The 14,690-nt window shown below is 38.8% G+C and overlaps 2 protein-coding genes across 5 annotated transcripts in view; one reads left to right on the forward strand and one right to left on the reverse strand.

Annotated features, from left to right (window-relative positions):
* The first annotated feature begins 55 nt into the window (after positions 1–55).
* ormdl2 (ORMDL sphingolipid biosynthesis regulator 2) lies at positions 56–13,286 on the forward strand. Of its 2 annotated transcripts, none has more exons than XM_043681690.2 (4): positions 56–122; positions 3,246–3,427; positions 6,659–6,810; positions 7,542–13,286. In XM_043681690.2, the coding sequence occupies exons 2-4, from the start codon at positions 3,254–3,256 to the stop codon at positions 7,675–7,677; spliced, it is 462 nt and encodes a 153-aa protein (XP_043537625.1). In that variant the 5' UTR covers positions 56–122; positions 3,246–3,253; the 3' UTR covers positions 7,678–13,286. The 2 variants fall into 2 exon arrangements, with proteins under 2 accessions (XP_043537625.1, XP_087841723.1); XM_087985597.1 differs by lacking the exon at positions 56–122 and adding an exon at positions 292–677.
* dnajc14 (DnaJ (Hsp40) homolog, subfamily C, member 14) overlaps positions 10,737–14,690 on the reverse strand; it is a 42,313-nt gene continuing 38,359 nt past the window's right edge. For all 3 annotated transcript variants that reach the window (XM_043681671.2, XM_043681672.2, XM_043681673.2), the window contains exon 7: positions 10,737–14,012. In XM_043681671.2, the coding sequence (XP_043537606.1) occupies positions 13,802–14,012 (211 nt within the window). In that variant the 3' untranslated portion in view covers positions 10,737–13,801. The remainder of the gene's footprint in view (positions 14,013–14,690) is intronic.

Genomic DNA, 14,690 nt, shown 5'->3' on the forward strand with positions numbered 1-14,690 from the left:
AGATAGCCAATCCCAGTGTGAATGCAACCCGATCAGCCAAACAACAGCTGAGTTAAGCAGACACGGCGGTGACAGGTTAGGTTGAGCGGAGGAGGCCTTCCTGATCGTAGTTAAAGGAGCTGGTGAGTGAAAAGAATTGCTTTTTGTTATTTATTTTTGGACGAGGTTAAGATGCTTTGAAGATATAATTCCCTTTTTTTAAAAAAAAAGGCAGATAGGTTAAGTGTTAACAGGCCCTTTTTAACCGCCTTTACGTTTAAGGGGCGCTGTCTTCAGGACCTGGCTTCTCAGAAACCAGCCAATTCTATTATCGCTTTTTTCTAAGTATTTTGTTTAATTTTATTTATACAAAGACATAAAGCATTTTTTAAATACTTAGTCCTTGCTAGCCACCACTTTCAGCTTTGTAGGATTCTTTTTTTTCTGGCAGACGATGCACCTTGCCTGTTGTTAGTGGTTTTAAAGGGATTAATTAAACAAAATGTCAAACGTTTTATAAGCTGATGCAGAATAATTTGTTGTTACAATGTCAAACACAAGTCACACTATTGATACTTTTAACACAATTCAGCTTTTGGCTTGGTCAGTTCACCACCTGACTTCTCTCTACAAGGAACAAGTCCATAAAACTTGAATGAAGGTTGGAAAGAGTCATGAATATGGAATCCCAAATACATGTGGGTAAAGATCAAACAAATGAAATAAAAACACATGCTGTTAAGTCACAGTACTGCTGTTGTTGTTTAACTATAGATTCCCTTCCAGATTTAGCAGAATGAATTTCTCTGGGCTGACATTTGAGTCTTCAGTAGTGCGCTCAGTTATTATGGAGCTGGTTGGCTCAGGTATTAAGCATATGAATCTGACATGCTGGCCATTAATTTCATTGCTGATGAAATTATTTTGATCTTTATCACCCCAAGAGATCCACCTGTTGTTCCTTCAAGGAAGTTATAGTTTCAAAGAAATGAGAACTTGTTAGCCACTTTTTCACCTCTAAAAGAGTGATTGGTCTTTGATTGTGCAAACCACAGAGTCTAACTCTTATCACTGTGCAGCTGATTTTACTGCTTCTTCACATGAAGGTGGTCAAACACCTAAATTTCACCAACTAATTTCCAAAGTTAGCTAATTTAATGATATATCTACTGTTAGGTGTGTTTTCACAATTGGGCAGCATTTGCTGGACAGTTGAGAGTGCACTCCAAGCTACACAACCAGTTTAAGATAATCAGACTGGCTCATAATGTGGCTCATTTAGAATTGTTGAAAGCGACATACATTCATTGACAGCAACCTGTTCTTTGCAAACAAAAGTAATCTGTTCAAGCCTTGCACTTTTTTTGAATTATCCAGGAGCCTCAGGGAGCTTCGCGTTCCCTGTTGCTTTCTCCATGGCAAAGCCTCAGCCAGAGTATTTTGCCAACCTGGCAGCACTCATTGCTTCTGTAAGTTTTGCAATTGTTTGGAATTTGTCCTAAATAAATGCAAGACAAAAAGTTTCAACAACACATCATTGAAATATTTTGAAAAGGGAAATATCACCTTGACCTCATTGTGGAGTCTATGAATTTGGTGGGTTGTCTGTTTATTTTAGACAACAACTTATTCTTATATAATGCCTTTAAGATGGTAAAATGCCCTGAGGTGTTTCATGGGCAATTATCAGAGAAAAATTTAAAATAAGAAGTAGGGCAGATGACAAGTAACTTGGTTAACCAGGTAGGCTGGAAGCGGTGACTTAAGTTGGAGCAAAGGTTTCAGGGAAGGAATTCCAGAACTTAGGACCAAGGCAAGTGGAGGGTGATGGGTGTCGGTCAGGATACAAGCAGCAGAGTTTTCAATGAGCTCAGATTTATAGAGTTAGAATTAAGTTTTATTGTCATGTTTACTCAAGTACAGGGATACAGGAGTACAGTGAAAAGTTTACAATGTCACAATTCACGGCGCCAACTTCGGTACAAGGTATCTAGGTACAAAATCTTAAGTAAAAAGTAGAAACGTTTAACATTACAGTTCTTGTCAGTATAAAGTAGTAAATAAGTAATAAAGTTAAAAGTTCCAATTACAGTCCTTCTTTAGCAATGGACCTGTAGTTGCTCCACGCTGGGCTTTCCCCACAAGGGCTTGATGTCTCTCTCTCTTTCGCACTGGGTAGAAGGTTGGAAGCTAAGCACTTATGTAAGCTTTACATAAGGTTAATTGTGTGGGATCCATGCCTTTCACCTGCAGTTTTCCTGACAGCCTATTGTTCCCTGTCCCCTCACGTTAGCCATCTTCTGCAGCACAGACCACAACAGGAAAATGTCCAGCTTCAAACTTTGTCGCCAATAGGATGTACACTGTCGCCTTGACAAAAAGTTGCACCAACTATTTTTTTGCTGTACCATGAGACATATTATGGCAGGATGTATAAGACCCATTTAAATGATGAGATGGTAGAAAACCTGGGAAGCCCTGCCAATAGCGCAAAATAGACCTGGCAAAATGCGCAAATAGCACAAGTGCACCAGCTGGGCAATTTCATCCTGAATCCTGAATTTCATCCAGTTTTGCATTGTCTGGAATGAGACTACCAAGTTCATGTTGCATTGGACGTAGATTTGAATCTTTTGGCATCTCCTCACCTCAGTGTGGTTGCAATCAGGGATCCACCACAAGGCCACGTTTGTGAAGCTCAAGTATCTCCAGAGCCTTGGTTTCTCCTCTCCTCACTGACCCATGATGTAGGAGTTGGGGGTATGGTGCAGGGAGAGGAGCATTGCACTGTCAGAGGTGCTGCCTTTCAGATGAAACATTAAACTGAGGTTCCTGTCCATCCTGTCAGGTGGCACAATTTTGAAGAAGAGCGGGGACAGTTCTCCCTTGTGTCCTGGAGCCATCATTTCTCCCTCAAAAAAACAACCCTCAACCTCACTGCTGTTAGTGGAATTTTGTGTGAGCAAATTGACAGGTTAGATCAGCAAAACATTCAACCTGCTGTTCAAGTATGTCAGTTTTGCACTAAAAATCGTAGAAGTTCTGGATATAATGCAGATACTGGCTTTGGATAGAATCTGACTGATAACATAATTCACCCATTGCGCAATAATTGAAAAAGCATGTTTGACTTTTACTGTTTCTGTTTTGGCATAAACTTTATCGGTTCGCTTTACCCGATTGTGCAGATAGATGCCAGCAGCTGAGTGGAGGACAGAGAATGAGGACCACTTTCCTTTTTTGAACTTTCCCCTTCTTTAAAGTAGGAGACAGGATGAATGTTGGTGTCGCTCACAGTGAGGTTAATCCAAACACCCGGATAATGAACAGCCGGGGAATCTGGCTGGCCTACCTCATTTTAGTCGGAATTCTCCACGTCGTCCTGCTGAGCATTCCATTCTTCAGCATTCCTGTGGTGTGGACCCTCACTCATGTCATCCATAACTCGGTGAGTCACAGCGAATGGGTGGGGGCAAAACTTCACGCGGGTACTTTTAAAGGGATGTCAATATCCTGTGCTACTGCGGTTGTGGCGTAAAAATTGAACCTTAGCACTTCTGAGTTACAGATGAGTGGCAAGTGGCTAGGGCTCCACCTGATCACTGTCCAGTGATCCCTGGTGGAACATACAAGTTTGTGTTGTTCTGATCCCAGCTGATAGTAATCCTGGAGAATTCAAATCCTAGAGTGAAACCTGGTTTTATAGGTTATAAGTTTGATTTTGCAGTTGGTTACCATGGTGGTTAGTCACTGAATAACTACTGTGAATGCTCTTTTAAAAATACCATAAGTTTATTACACAAAAGAAAACAAAACAATCCAGGACAACAATTTAGAATGATCTTAATTTTGTTTTGTTGAATATGTTTCAATCATTTTCCCAAGCAATATCCTTTACAGGTACTCAATCCCACTGAAGTATCACTCTTATCTTAACTTTTTAATTTCTTACTTAATTGACTCTTTCCAGTTTTGATGATGACCTGGATTTCTTTTCAGTTCTGATGGCATGGAATCTCTTCTCTAGTATTGACAGCTTGAAAACTTTGACATAGACTCTCTCAGCTCAGAATCTTCACAAAATTAAATCCTTCTACTCGGGCTCTATTATACTGAAAACCCGATTCTTCTGAAATGAAACTTGATTCTGAACTGAACTCAGTAATAGTCTGTGTGTTGTCACACATCAATGGGGTACCATGCTGGAAATCGAACCGTGTTAAAAAGTTAATCAGAGCATACAAAGTCCTCAATTTGCGTGTCAGATAGACCAAGGCTGACAGAAAAATTGGACCAGGTTTATGTACTGAACAAGAACTACTATTTATTACAAATAAATAGATTCTAACATCGGGTAAACAACTATGAACAACTTGTCTGTTGCTCTACTGGTTAATTCTCCAACTCATTTCTAGAACATCGTATGCATACACAGACAGACAAAAATGATGGTGTTATGGTGGAGAAAAAGAAACCAGGGAAGCATTTCAGTGGCCCCAGTCCACAGGGTTCATTGTGATAGTTTTTGAGAAATTTATTGCTATTGCCAGAAATTTCACTAGCTGAAAATTCTTAATGTAATTAAGCAGATCCTTCTTGTTCAAGAATCTCTTTTCACAGTATCGTTTTTATTTTCAAAGTAAATTCTCCTTCTTTGGACTTGCATTTACTATTTGAAAATTTCATTCATGGGATATGAGCATCGCTGACAAAGACAAATATATATTTCTTCTCCCTAGTTGCCCTGGTAACACTGATCCGCATTCTTGAACTACTGTGGTGCACATAGAACTACCCTGCTCCCTGAAGTCTTGTTATTGCATCTGAAAGGGGCAACTACCTTCTTTTAATGTTCTCTTTATTCTCCCCACTCTGCCCAAGCCAGGAGACAATGCAAATGACACTGAAGTGTTCCTCTATTCAGTGCAGATTGCAAATAACACAGATAATATGTATCTTTCTGCCACGGGTTGATGCAACAGCAGTGATCATCATGGCACTGATGATTTTAAGAAGTTTGCTTTTATTTTGGTAAGGAGGAAGTATTTTAGACATTGCCAACTCAAACTTCACAGACCAAGTTCATGTTGAACTGATCTGGACTGCACACTCATGACTAGTCATTTGAACCTGAGCACAGGTTGACAAGTTTATGTGCCTTTGATTGTTACTCATTCATTCCTGAGGTCAATTGTAAGGATTAATATATTCTCAGTAGTTAACATTTAGTAAAAACTAAAATTCTAGAGATTCTTATTCAGTTAGTGAACTAATGCAATGTGTGTTTATGATTTTGTACTCGGCTGTTAATTTTAACCAGTTTGAAACAGTTTTCATTGCAATTAGCTTAGGACTGTTAGTCCTTGGTCCAGGACTTTCCCACCTTAAGCCCATGTTTTTAAACTACGAGATCTTCATATAAAAGGTATTTATATAAATAATTTGGATGAGAATATAGAAAGCATGGTTAGTAAGTAAGTTTGCAGATGACACCAAAATTGGTGCTATAGTAGATAGCGAAGAAGGTTATGTAGGATTATAAAGGGATCTTGATCAATTAGGCCAATGGGCCCAGGAATGGTAGATGGAATTTAATTTAAATAAAATGCGAGGTGTTGTATTTTGGTAAGAAGCCTAGGGGTTTAGAAACAAAAAATAGAAATTGTTGGAAAAGCTCAGCAGGTCTGGTGGCATCTGTGGAGAGAAATCATGGTTCCTTGAAAGTTACATCACAGGTTGACATGGTGGTAAAGAAGACGTTTGGCACACTTGCCTTCATTGCTCAGACTTTTGAGTATAGGAGTTGGGATGTCATGTTTCGGTTGTACAGGATGTTGGTGAGGCCATTTTTGGTGTACTGTGTACAGTTCTGGCGGACCTTCTATAGAAACAATATTATTAAATTGGAGACAGTGCAGAAAAGATTTACAAGGATGTTACTAGAACTGAAGGGTTTGAGTTACAGGGAGAGGCTGGGACTTCTTTCAGTGGAGCGTAGCAGGTTTAGGGGTGACCTTTATAGAGGCTTATAAAATCATGAGGGGCATAGATAAGGTGAATAGCAAAGGTCTTTTCCCTAGGATAGGGAGTTCAAAACTGGAGGGCAGAGATGTGAGAGGAGAAAGATTTAAAAGCGACCTGAGGGGCAACTTTTTCACACAGGGTGGTTCGTATGGTAAGTGAACTGCCAGAGGAAGTGGTAGATACAGGTACGGTTACAGCATTTAAAAGACGTTTAGATAGGTACATGAAAAGGAAAGGGTTAGAGGGGTATGGCCCAAGCGTGTTTTGAGAAGATTTGTAGCTCAGGTTGAGGTTCTGGATGTAGGTTTGCTCGCTGAGCTTGAAGGTTCATTTTCAGACGTTTCAGGTGGATATGGCCCAAATTCAGGCAAATGGGACTAGTTTAGTTTTGGAAACTTGGTTGGCATGAACCAGTTGGACCGAAGGGTATGTTTCCTTGCTCTATGACTCTGTTGCATGTGGATCTTTAATTTCTTTAACAACAGAAACATGAAAAAGGTGGTGACAGATGTGCAGACTCCAGCTGTGCTGTGTAATCACTAGGTTGTTCTGAGGTATTTTCATAGTTGCTGACAGCCTCTTCTCAGAACACACAGATGGCAAATCGCAAAGGTCTTTGTCAGCACCCAGTGATATACCAAGTCTCTGTTTGTAGGCAATGTATTGGTTTCTGCACACGGTTAAAGGAACACCATTTGAAACTCCAGACCAGGGAAAGGCACGATTACTTACACACTGGGAGCAAATGGATTATGGGATTCAGTTTACGTCTTCACGCAAGTTTCTCACCATCACTCCAATAATTCTGTAAGTCCTTGTTCTGTTTCCTGCTTTAATTGTTATAACAAATACACAATTTGGACCTTTATTGTGGCAGGAGAGGGAGAAAAAAAAACTGTTGTGCTCCAAGGTATTAATAGGGTGTCAGCCATGGCTCATGGGATTGCAGTCTTGCTTCTGAGTCATAATGTTGTTGGTTTAAGCTCCACTTGACAGACATTAGCACAAGAATCAAGTCTGCCACTTCCACTGTAGTGCTGCTGGAATGCTGTGTTATATTGGAGACTTGATCCTGAGGAACGCTGCATTGTTGGAAGTAGTGCCACATTGTCAGAGGGGCACTATCATGGGAGTGCTGCACTGTCAGAAGGGCAGTGCTGAACTAGTATTGCATTGTCATGGAAAAGAGGACTCCGAGGTGAGTGGTTTAAAAAAAACCAAAGAGGGAGATGAGGAGATTACTTTTTTAAATGCAGTGAGCTATCTGGAACATGCTGCCTGAAAGGGCACAGAAAGTAGCTTCAATAGGAACGTTTGAAAGGGATTTGGATATATACTGGAAAGGGAAAAAAATATAGTGCTTTGTTACGCTGCCCCTCTGTCAGTACTGTACTCAGAATATAGCAGAGAGAAAATAGGACAAGCAAAAAAGCTGGCACAGGCATAACAGGACAAATGTCCTCCTCCTGTGCTGTGTAACTCTACCAATGAGCATTTATAAGTGATAAACAAATGTTAAAGCTCTGTTTTCCTTCCAGGTATATGCTAGCAAGTTTCTACACTAAATATAATGTTGTTCATTTCCTGGTGAACACCACATCTTTGCTCACCGCACTCATTCCCAAACTCCCACAGCTGCACGGTGTCCGAATCTTTGGCATCAACAAGTATTGAGTGGGTGCATGACCTCTGGGTGAATGCTGAAAGGTGATGCTGCCAGTAGCTCCAAACAACCTAAGAAAGGGAGCAGCATGAGCAATGGGCATAATGTACTGAGACAATGACTGATGAAGGAACTGCTGGCACTACCTCTTGAAACACCAACTGTTTTCTTATCTGCACAAGTGAAAGATTTTGTATGTGTGAGTTTACTCCTGTGTATAAGCTGCTCATGTATAATTTTGTACTTTTTTTCTCCTTCTTTGCATTATATGTGTACAATTAAAAGAGGTTTACGTCAATAAGGGTGTGGAGGAGTGTTTGTGCAATTAAGGTAAAAGATTTAGAAAAGATTCACAAAACGTCAACTCTGCTGCCACCTATAGTGCCTTGCAAATTCCAACCAACTGATTTCTTCCTCACTCCCATCGTGGCACATACCTTACTATCTGTAACTATGGCAAAGCTGCTGTTTGATCTTACTTGACCTCTCCTTGCAATCTTCTCTGAAACTTTCACTGAATTGGGAGTCCTATTCTTTTATCTTGCACTTTAGAAAGTCATTCTGGCATTGCAGTAGCATAGCTTTGAGATAGTGTATAAAAAGGGTTGCATATAGTGATATGACAGTGAGGGGTCCTTGATCTTGGTAATGCTTTAAATCATAGCCCTTGTCATTGTGTTTGACTTTTAACATTACTGTACGCACAAGTAGTATTCAAATTTCAACATCTCAACTACCACCACCCAATGTACATAACTTGATTATTCACATTCCAAAGGTGAAAAGGTCCAGTGCTAAGCCTATTGTCCACCTATGACTATATGGCACCTTAGAAACTATTGATCCAAGGATTAATCAAATTCTTGTTGAGAGTTGTTTGAAAGGAGTTAATGCTAATACAATCTTGACTGGATTCTTAATCTCTGAGTCCACAACATCGGGTCTCAAGAATGGAAAAGTTTCAGTACTTCCAAAATGAAATTGTTAGGTGCACTTTTTCCTTAATACTGGAATTGCAACCAGAAACTGAACTAATGCTAGTCCCAGTGCATTGACAAATGTCTGGAAGCACAAAGCAATGCAAAAGTGAACTGGAATTGTTCAATTACTCTGTCTTGAAGCACTGAACTACAGGTTTGTAACTTTTATTACTTGTAACCTTATCTACTTAACAAAAGTGAACTGTTCATTCAGTTTAACCATTACCTGTAGTTATCAGTTAACCAAGCTGTCAGCTGTGGTTTGGTGGAGATCATGCTTTTCTGGAAGTTAAAAAGGTCAATCCTATTCCAGAAACTAGAACACAAATATTTAGACTTACATTCCAATGCTCAAAGTTCCACACTTCTCCTGATGTCATCTTTCAGATAAAAGAATAAACCAAGTTCCAATTTGACTGCCAAGGTGCATGAAGATCCCGCAGCACTACTTCAATTAAAAAGAAACAAAGAAGTTCGATCCCTGACTCTGGGCAACACTTATCCCTTGGTCAGTATCAGTAAAACTGATTACATTGCCATTGTCACATTGCTGTTGGATCTAGCTGTGCAGTTACACTGACAAATTTCAAAAGCACTTAATTGGTTGTAAAGCACTTCAGGATATCGGAGGTCATGAAGTTTGGTCTATAAATACACTTTTACGAAATAAAGAGCTCAAATTGGCCTTCTGTGTTTGAAGATCCCACGTTAAAGACCCACTCCAGGCTTTAAACGCATGGTCACAGTTCAGTCACTCTATTCATTCATGAGGGAGTGTTGCATTGGTGGTTGTCCAGTACAAATGAGATATTGAATTATAGCCTCTTCTGACGAATATCATCTCAGATCACTACGAATGAGAACTAGGGAGTTCTTCTGGTCATCATTCCTTGCTCAGTCAACATCAGACGGATTAACTATATGCTGTTAACTGTGGAATCTTGCTGTGCAAATATTGGAAATTAGAATAATAAAACAAATGTGCTGAGGGACTAAAGGTAGTGTTAGAACACTGTCCTTACATTTCCAGGCTTTGGGCCAAAAATCTATTCTGCACAGATGACGTGGATGTTTTAAATGAAATACACACACACATTCCTGATTAAGGGCTCTGGCCTGAAATATCGATTCTCCTGCTCATTGGATGCTGCCTGACCTGCTTACTTTTCCAGCAACACACTCTCAACCAACATGCACACATTCACAGTGCAAAAATTTGGCAAAATCTGAAATTTTACTCAGCAAAAACACAAAAATAATTTGAGGCAAATCTATTTTGAAAATAAAATGCAAAGTGCTGCAAATATTTTACGAGTTCAAAAGCAACCGAAAGTGCATTTCAGCTAAATACTGTGAATGCAGAAAGTGTTGGAGAAACTCAGCAGATCTGGCAGCATCCGTGGAGAGAGAGACAGAGTTAACATTTCGACTCCAATATGATTCAACTTTGGAACGAAAGGCACATTTCAGCTGGGATTTTAACTCCTATTACATTTAGGATTATTAAACAGAGATGGGTACAAACCTTGAAAAATGGATTTCATTTTGGCATGACTTCTCAAGCCCACCACCTTTATTGCATGTAACTGGAATGAAATACTGACAGACTAACCATCTGCATGGTTAGGGTGTCCAGTAGGAAATTATATATGACCGTAGAAGGCATGTATCTTTAACAACTTTTTGTGTCTCTTCTGTATTAATCAAATAACTGATGACCTAGTTGTTGGTTTGCCAGATTAAACCAAAGCCCATATATCCTCCCAGATGGCTATAATAGTGCCATGAGATATTTTTTGAAGAGCGTAGGTTCCTCCTGGCAAACAATTAATATCTATATAACTGCTGTTTGTGGGAGCTTACTATGTGTAAATTGGCTGCTGTTTTTCCTAAATTACACCAGTTGCTACACTTTAAAGTATTTAATAGCTGTAAAGTCCTTTGGAACAGCCTGTGATCATAAAAGGTGGTACATAAATGAGAGTTCTTTACTGTAAAAGAATGGAAGGTAAGGTATAGTTGAGATATAAAGATACAAAATTCTTAATACCATTTTTAAAAGTACACTCCTTTACAAAAATAAACTACACTTTGGTAATGCAATCTGCATTTTATTTTCACTCCTGAAAAGGTTCTGGCCAACAAAAGATTTGTGTTGGGATCTACAGCCTTTTCAAATCAAATGAACAAAGGTCCAATCTGTGAACCCACCAAATTACACAACTTTAAATTTGTCGATTGTCACCTTAAAATTAGCTCTAACTTCAACAATACTCACAGGTAATGGTCAGCAGAACCTTGTGAATAACTGCTTACAAACTTCTACATCAAACAATCTTCATAAAAGTCAACAATTTTAAATTACCTGTTCAACCTTAAATATCTTAGTTCATCTAAAAGGGGCAACCTATGTCAAAATTTTCAGGGTCAGAAACAAAATGAGTGATTTAAGACTTCATAAGATGAAATAAAAACAGAAATGCTGAAGGAAAACAGTGTGTCAGACAGCACTTATGGAGAGGATGAGAGTTGATGCTTTAGGTTGTCGACCTAGCACATGTTTATAAAATTACTCCCAATATAATTCTTTCATTAAATTCTTTGCCACAACTGACAACACCACAGTGAAATGTGCCTTTGGCAATATACAGACCATTTTATTCTTGGAATGCCACAGATTTGTACATGCACCATTAAGGTGCTTGAGAAATGTTGGGGGTGGGGGAAGCGAGTTGTTATCAGGAAACACTTTTAAGATTGCTTTGCGCTTTTTAGGTTATGTGATTTCAAGCTGCTGACGTTCAACATACCTGTGTAACCTGTTTACAGCCAAAAGAATGTTGTCCCCACCTCCAAAATAGATTGTAGAAAGGAAGAAGTGAAAGAGAAAAATAGAGTAAAAGATTTTCAGTGTAAAACATTAAAGTTGTTAATTTTACTTTTCAAACCTAAGTGTATAGTAAAAGTTTTGTTTATTTTTAGCTAAAGCATTTAATATTGTGTTAACATCAATTAAGTCTATTCCTAATGTTTGAATAGATTTTATTGTACTAGCATTTGTTTCATTTAATTTAAAATTATAGCAGTGTGCAAGAACTATCTGATTAATAATTAGGTTTGAATTATTTTGTTTCAATGCACTTGTTCAAGTGCATTTCCCAAATTCCAAAGACTGTCCCCTCCCTGATCTCCACCATACCAAATTACCACCTGTTTTTTTAAGAATCCCCCACCCAAACTCATCTGGACTACAAAGTATACTATTCTGCTTTCTTAAGCCTTTCTTCATCCCAGCTCTACATTAACCATCCTTCTCTTTACCTCCATGTTTACGAGTACCTCTCCCATTCAACAAAAGCCCATGTCCTTCAATGCTATTAAATTTCCCTAAACCCCTCCAATTAGCACCTTCTCTCAAATCATTCCTCTTCAAAGATTCTCACAATGCTGTCCCATAGCTCCACTCCCACCAACGTATTCTACTTCTTCCACCATGGATTCTGCTTTGCCCACGGCACTGAAACTGCACCTATCAAAGATTCTAAATAATGTGTGACTATAACCATGACGATACTAAAGCACATGCCTCCTACAAGTACAACTCTCCAAGTTTAACTTTATGTTAAATGGGGTTTCTGTAATTTGAATGGAGTGTTTGAGATACTGACTGAGACCACCTTTTGAAACTCAGGATGTTCAGATATACAATCAACTGGCTCCAATGCAGAGATCCTCGTTCACCAGATTGGTCAATGATCACAAGGTGGTAATTTAGCATCACAGGCATACTGTACAGATAAAACTTGAAAATTCACAACACAGATCGAATATGTAGAAAGCAGGACTGTAGCTCACTCTATGGAACATACACCTGCTCTCGTAGGCTACCTGTATTCTCTTGTTCAATCTCAGTCTTGTCCCTAGTCTGTGCAGTGCCAGAAAGGTAAACAGTAAGCATTTGTTTAAATCAAATGTTCTACTGACTGGGAACTGATAGGAAATCTTATACGTGGTATATAGATTTTGATGGCTAAACAAAAATCATTTTCTAGGTGGGCATTTTTATAACATATAACAAACTTTGAACTCCATTACTATTAATTGGAGAATTTTTGGCTTGATTCCCAGAAAAAGCTGGTTAAATTTTCAAGTACTGATAAAGGTTTACAGTGCTGATTACTCAAATGTCCTCTTGTCAGTCCCAGCCCTGGAGCTGTGAACACAGATGATGCTACGGTTACTTTGTATTAGTGGGTTGAATTAAAGCTTGTGTTGCAAAGCATTTCATACTCATGGTGTTCCAGTCATATTAAGATTTCTGCACACATCCATAAAATATATTACTCTTGTTACTGATCGGTATGTGTTTCATTACTGTGTAAGACATTATCATCATTGTAGAAGATTGAGGTACACAGAAAGAACGGGAGTGAGAGAAGAGAATGAAATGCAAGACATTAAAGGACTAAAAAGGAGCACAAGTCAATCTTACTTTTTATGGTAGTTATTAACCAAAGGTTCTTATTTTCTGTTTAGAAGATTGTGTATGATTTCCAGTAAATTTTAATTTTTTAAAGTTACAAAAGAAATTGTATCTGATCTCCCAAACCACAATAAATGTGCTCAATTTTACACTTAAATTATTTTCTGGTTTCTTCCTTTGTTTGTAAATGTGCTCTGTCTTCTGGTGGAAATTAGGCCATCAGACAAACATACCGTTTTACTCTATTTTTTCTGCAATACAGAGTTTTCCCCATTAAAAATGATTAGGAGAACTTATGAACTCAGGAGGTAAGACCACCAGAACCACTGCTGCCCCCCCCCCCCCCACCCCCAAAGAAAAAAATCATAACATTGGAGTGAATAAAGCATTTTAAAAAGTCACCTATTGGGTTATATTCATTTTGTTGAAACCAGAAATTAATTCTTTACTATTTAATTCAAGTTAAAAAGTAAAGTTCTCAAGATCACCTTAGTTGCTATTGTACATTCAAATTAAAATGTTAAAAAGGTACAGTCCAAATGTATTCATACAATTCAATAAAAGAGGACTTTTATTTGTCTTTGCTCTACTCTAGAATCATGGTTGTCCTCAGTCAGGTTGCCATCAAGCTGACCGAGGTAATCGCTGAGGTTTGTTTTTGCACTTTAAGGCTCAGCGTGGGAATGTTCGTCGCACCTTCTTCCTCCGCTTTTGCTTTGTTTCGGTTCTTTGTGCAGCCTCTGCTTTGGGCTGACTATTGGACCTTGGCTGCGGAGGGCCAAAGAAGCTCCCATTCGCTGTTTGAGGTCCAGCACCCTGGAAAATCTTGCTGAAGAAGTCTTGGAGGTCAGTGGGAGGACTTGGGCCATTCTCAGAACTAGCTCTAAACAAGAGGGAGACAGAGGTATTACAATCCATGTTTTTCCCCCCCTTTCCAAATGGCAGCAACCATCCTGACTTCAAAATATGTCTGTAAATAATTTTAACTCGCAGTCTGCTAGATTCACTTCAAGAAATTCTCATGTGGAGGGCAGTTGTATCACACATCATTCCTTGGTGTGGACAAACAAACAACTTCTGTCAATGCTATTGTTGAGCTGACTGTTATAAAGGTAGAATGAGAAGAGTTTGAGCTTAATTTTTTTCAAATGTCTTCCTTATAGGGAGCATTTTACCATTCACAAACCTCTACAAGAGCATAGCTAAAGACAGGCAGTGCCCATTCCCTCCACTTGTGTTTAGTGAAAAAGTCTATGTGGCTTTTTAACTAATAAAGAGAACTATAGTCCATTATTATTAATCAGAGAGTTTGGAACACAACCTGTCCAGACTGCTATCCGAACAGTATGATTCTTACAGACCGCAGAAATTGGCACAAGGAAAGGTTTTTTCCTCCAGTATTATTAGAATAAACTCTACACAACTTGCACCTCCAGTAAGGTACAATTATTTAAAAAAAATTCAACTCATAGGTGTGCTGTGCTATACAATTACATTTGTATTACCCAATGTGTCAAGCCCCACTGAACCATGACTATTGCACGTAGACATGATGCTAGCA

Source organism: Chiloscyllium plagiosum, unplaced genomic scaffold (assembly GCF_037043375.1).
Source record: "Chiloscyllium plagiosum isolate Xiang-an unplaced genomic scaffold, Cpla_swu_hap1 HiC_scaffold_53X, whole genome shotgun sequence".
In the NCBI taxonomy this organism is placed as follows: domain Eukaryota; kingdom Metazoa; phylum Chordata; class Chondrichthyes; order Orectolobiformes; family Hemiscylliidae; genus Chiloscyllium; species Chiloscyllium plagiosum.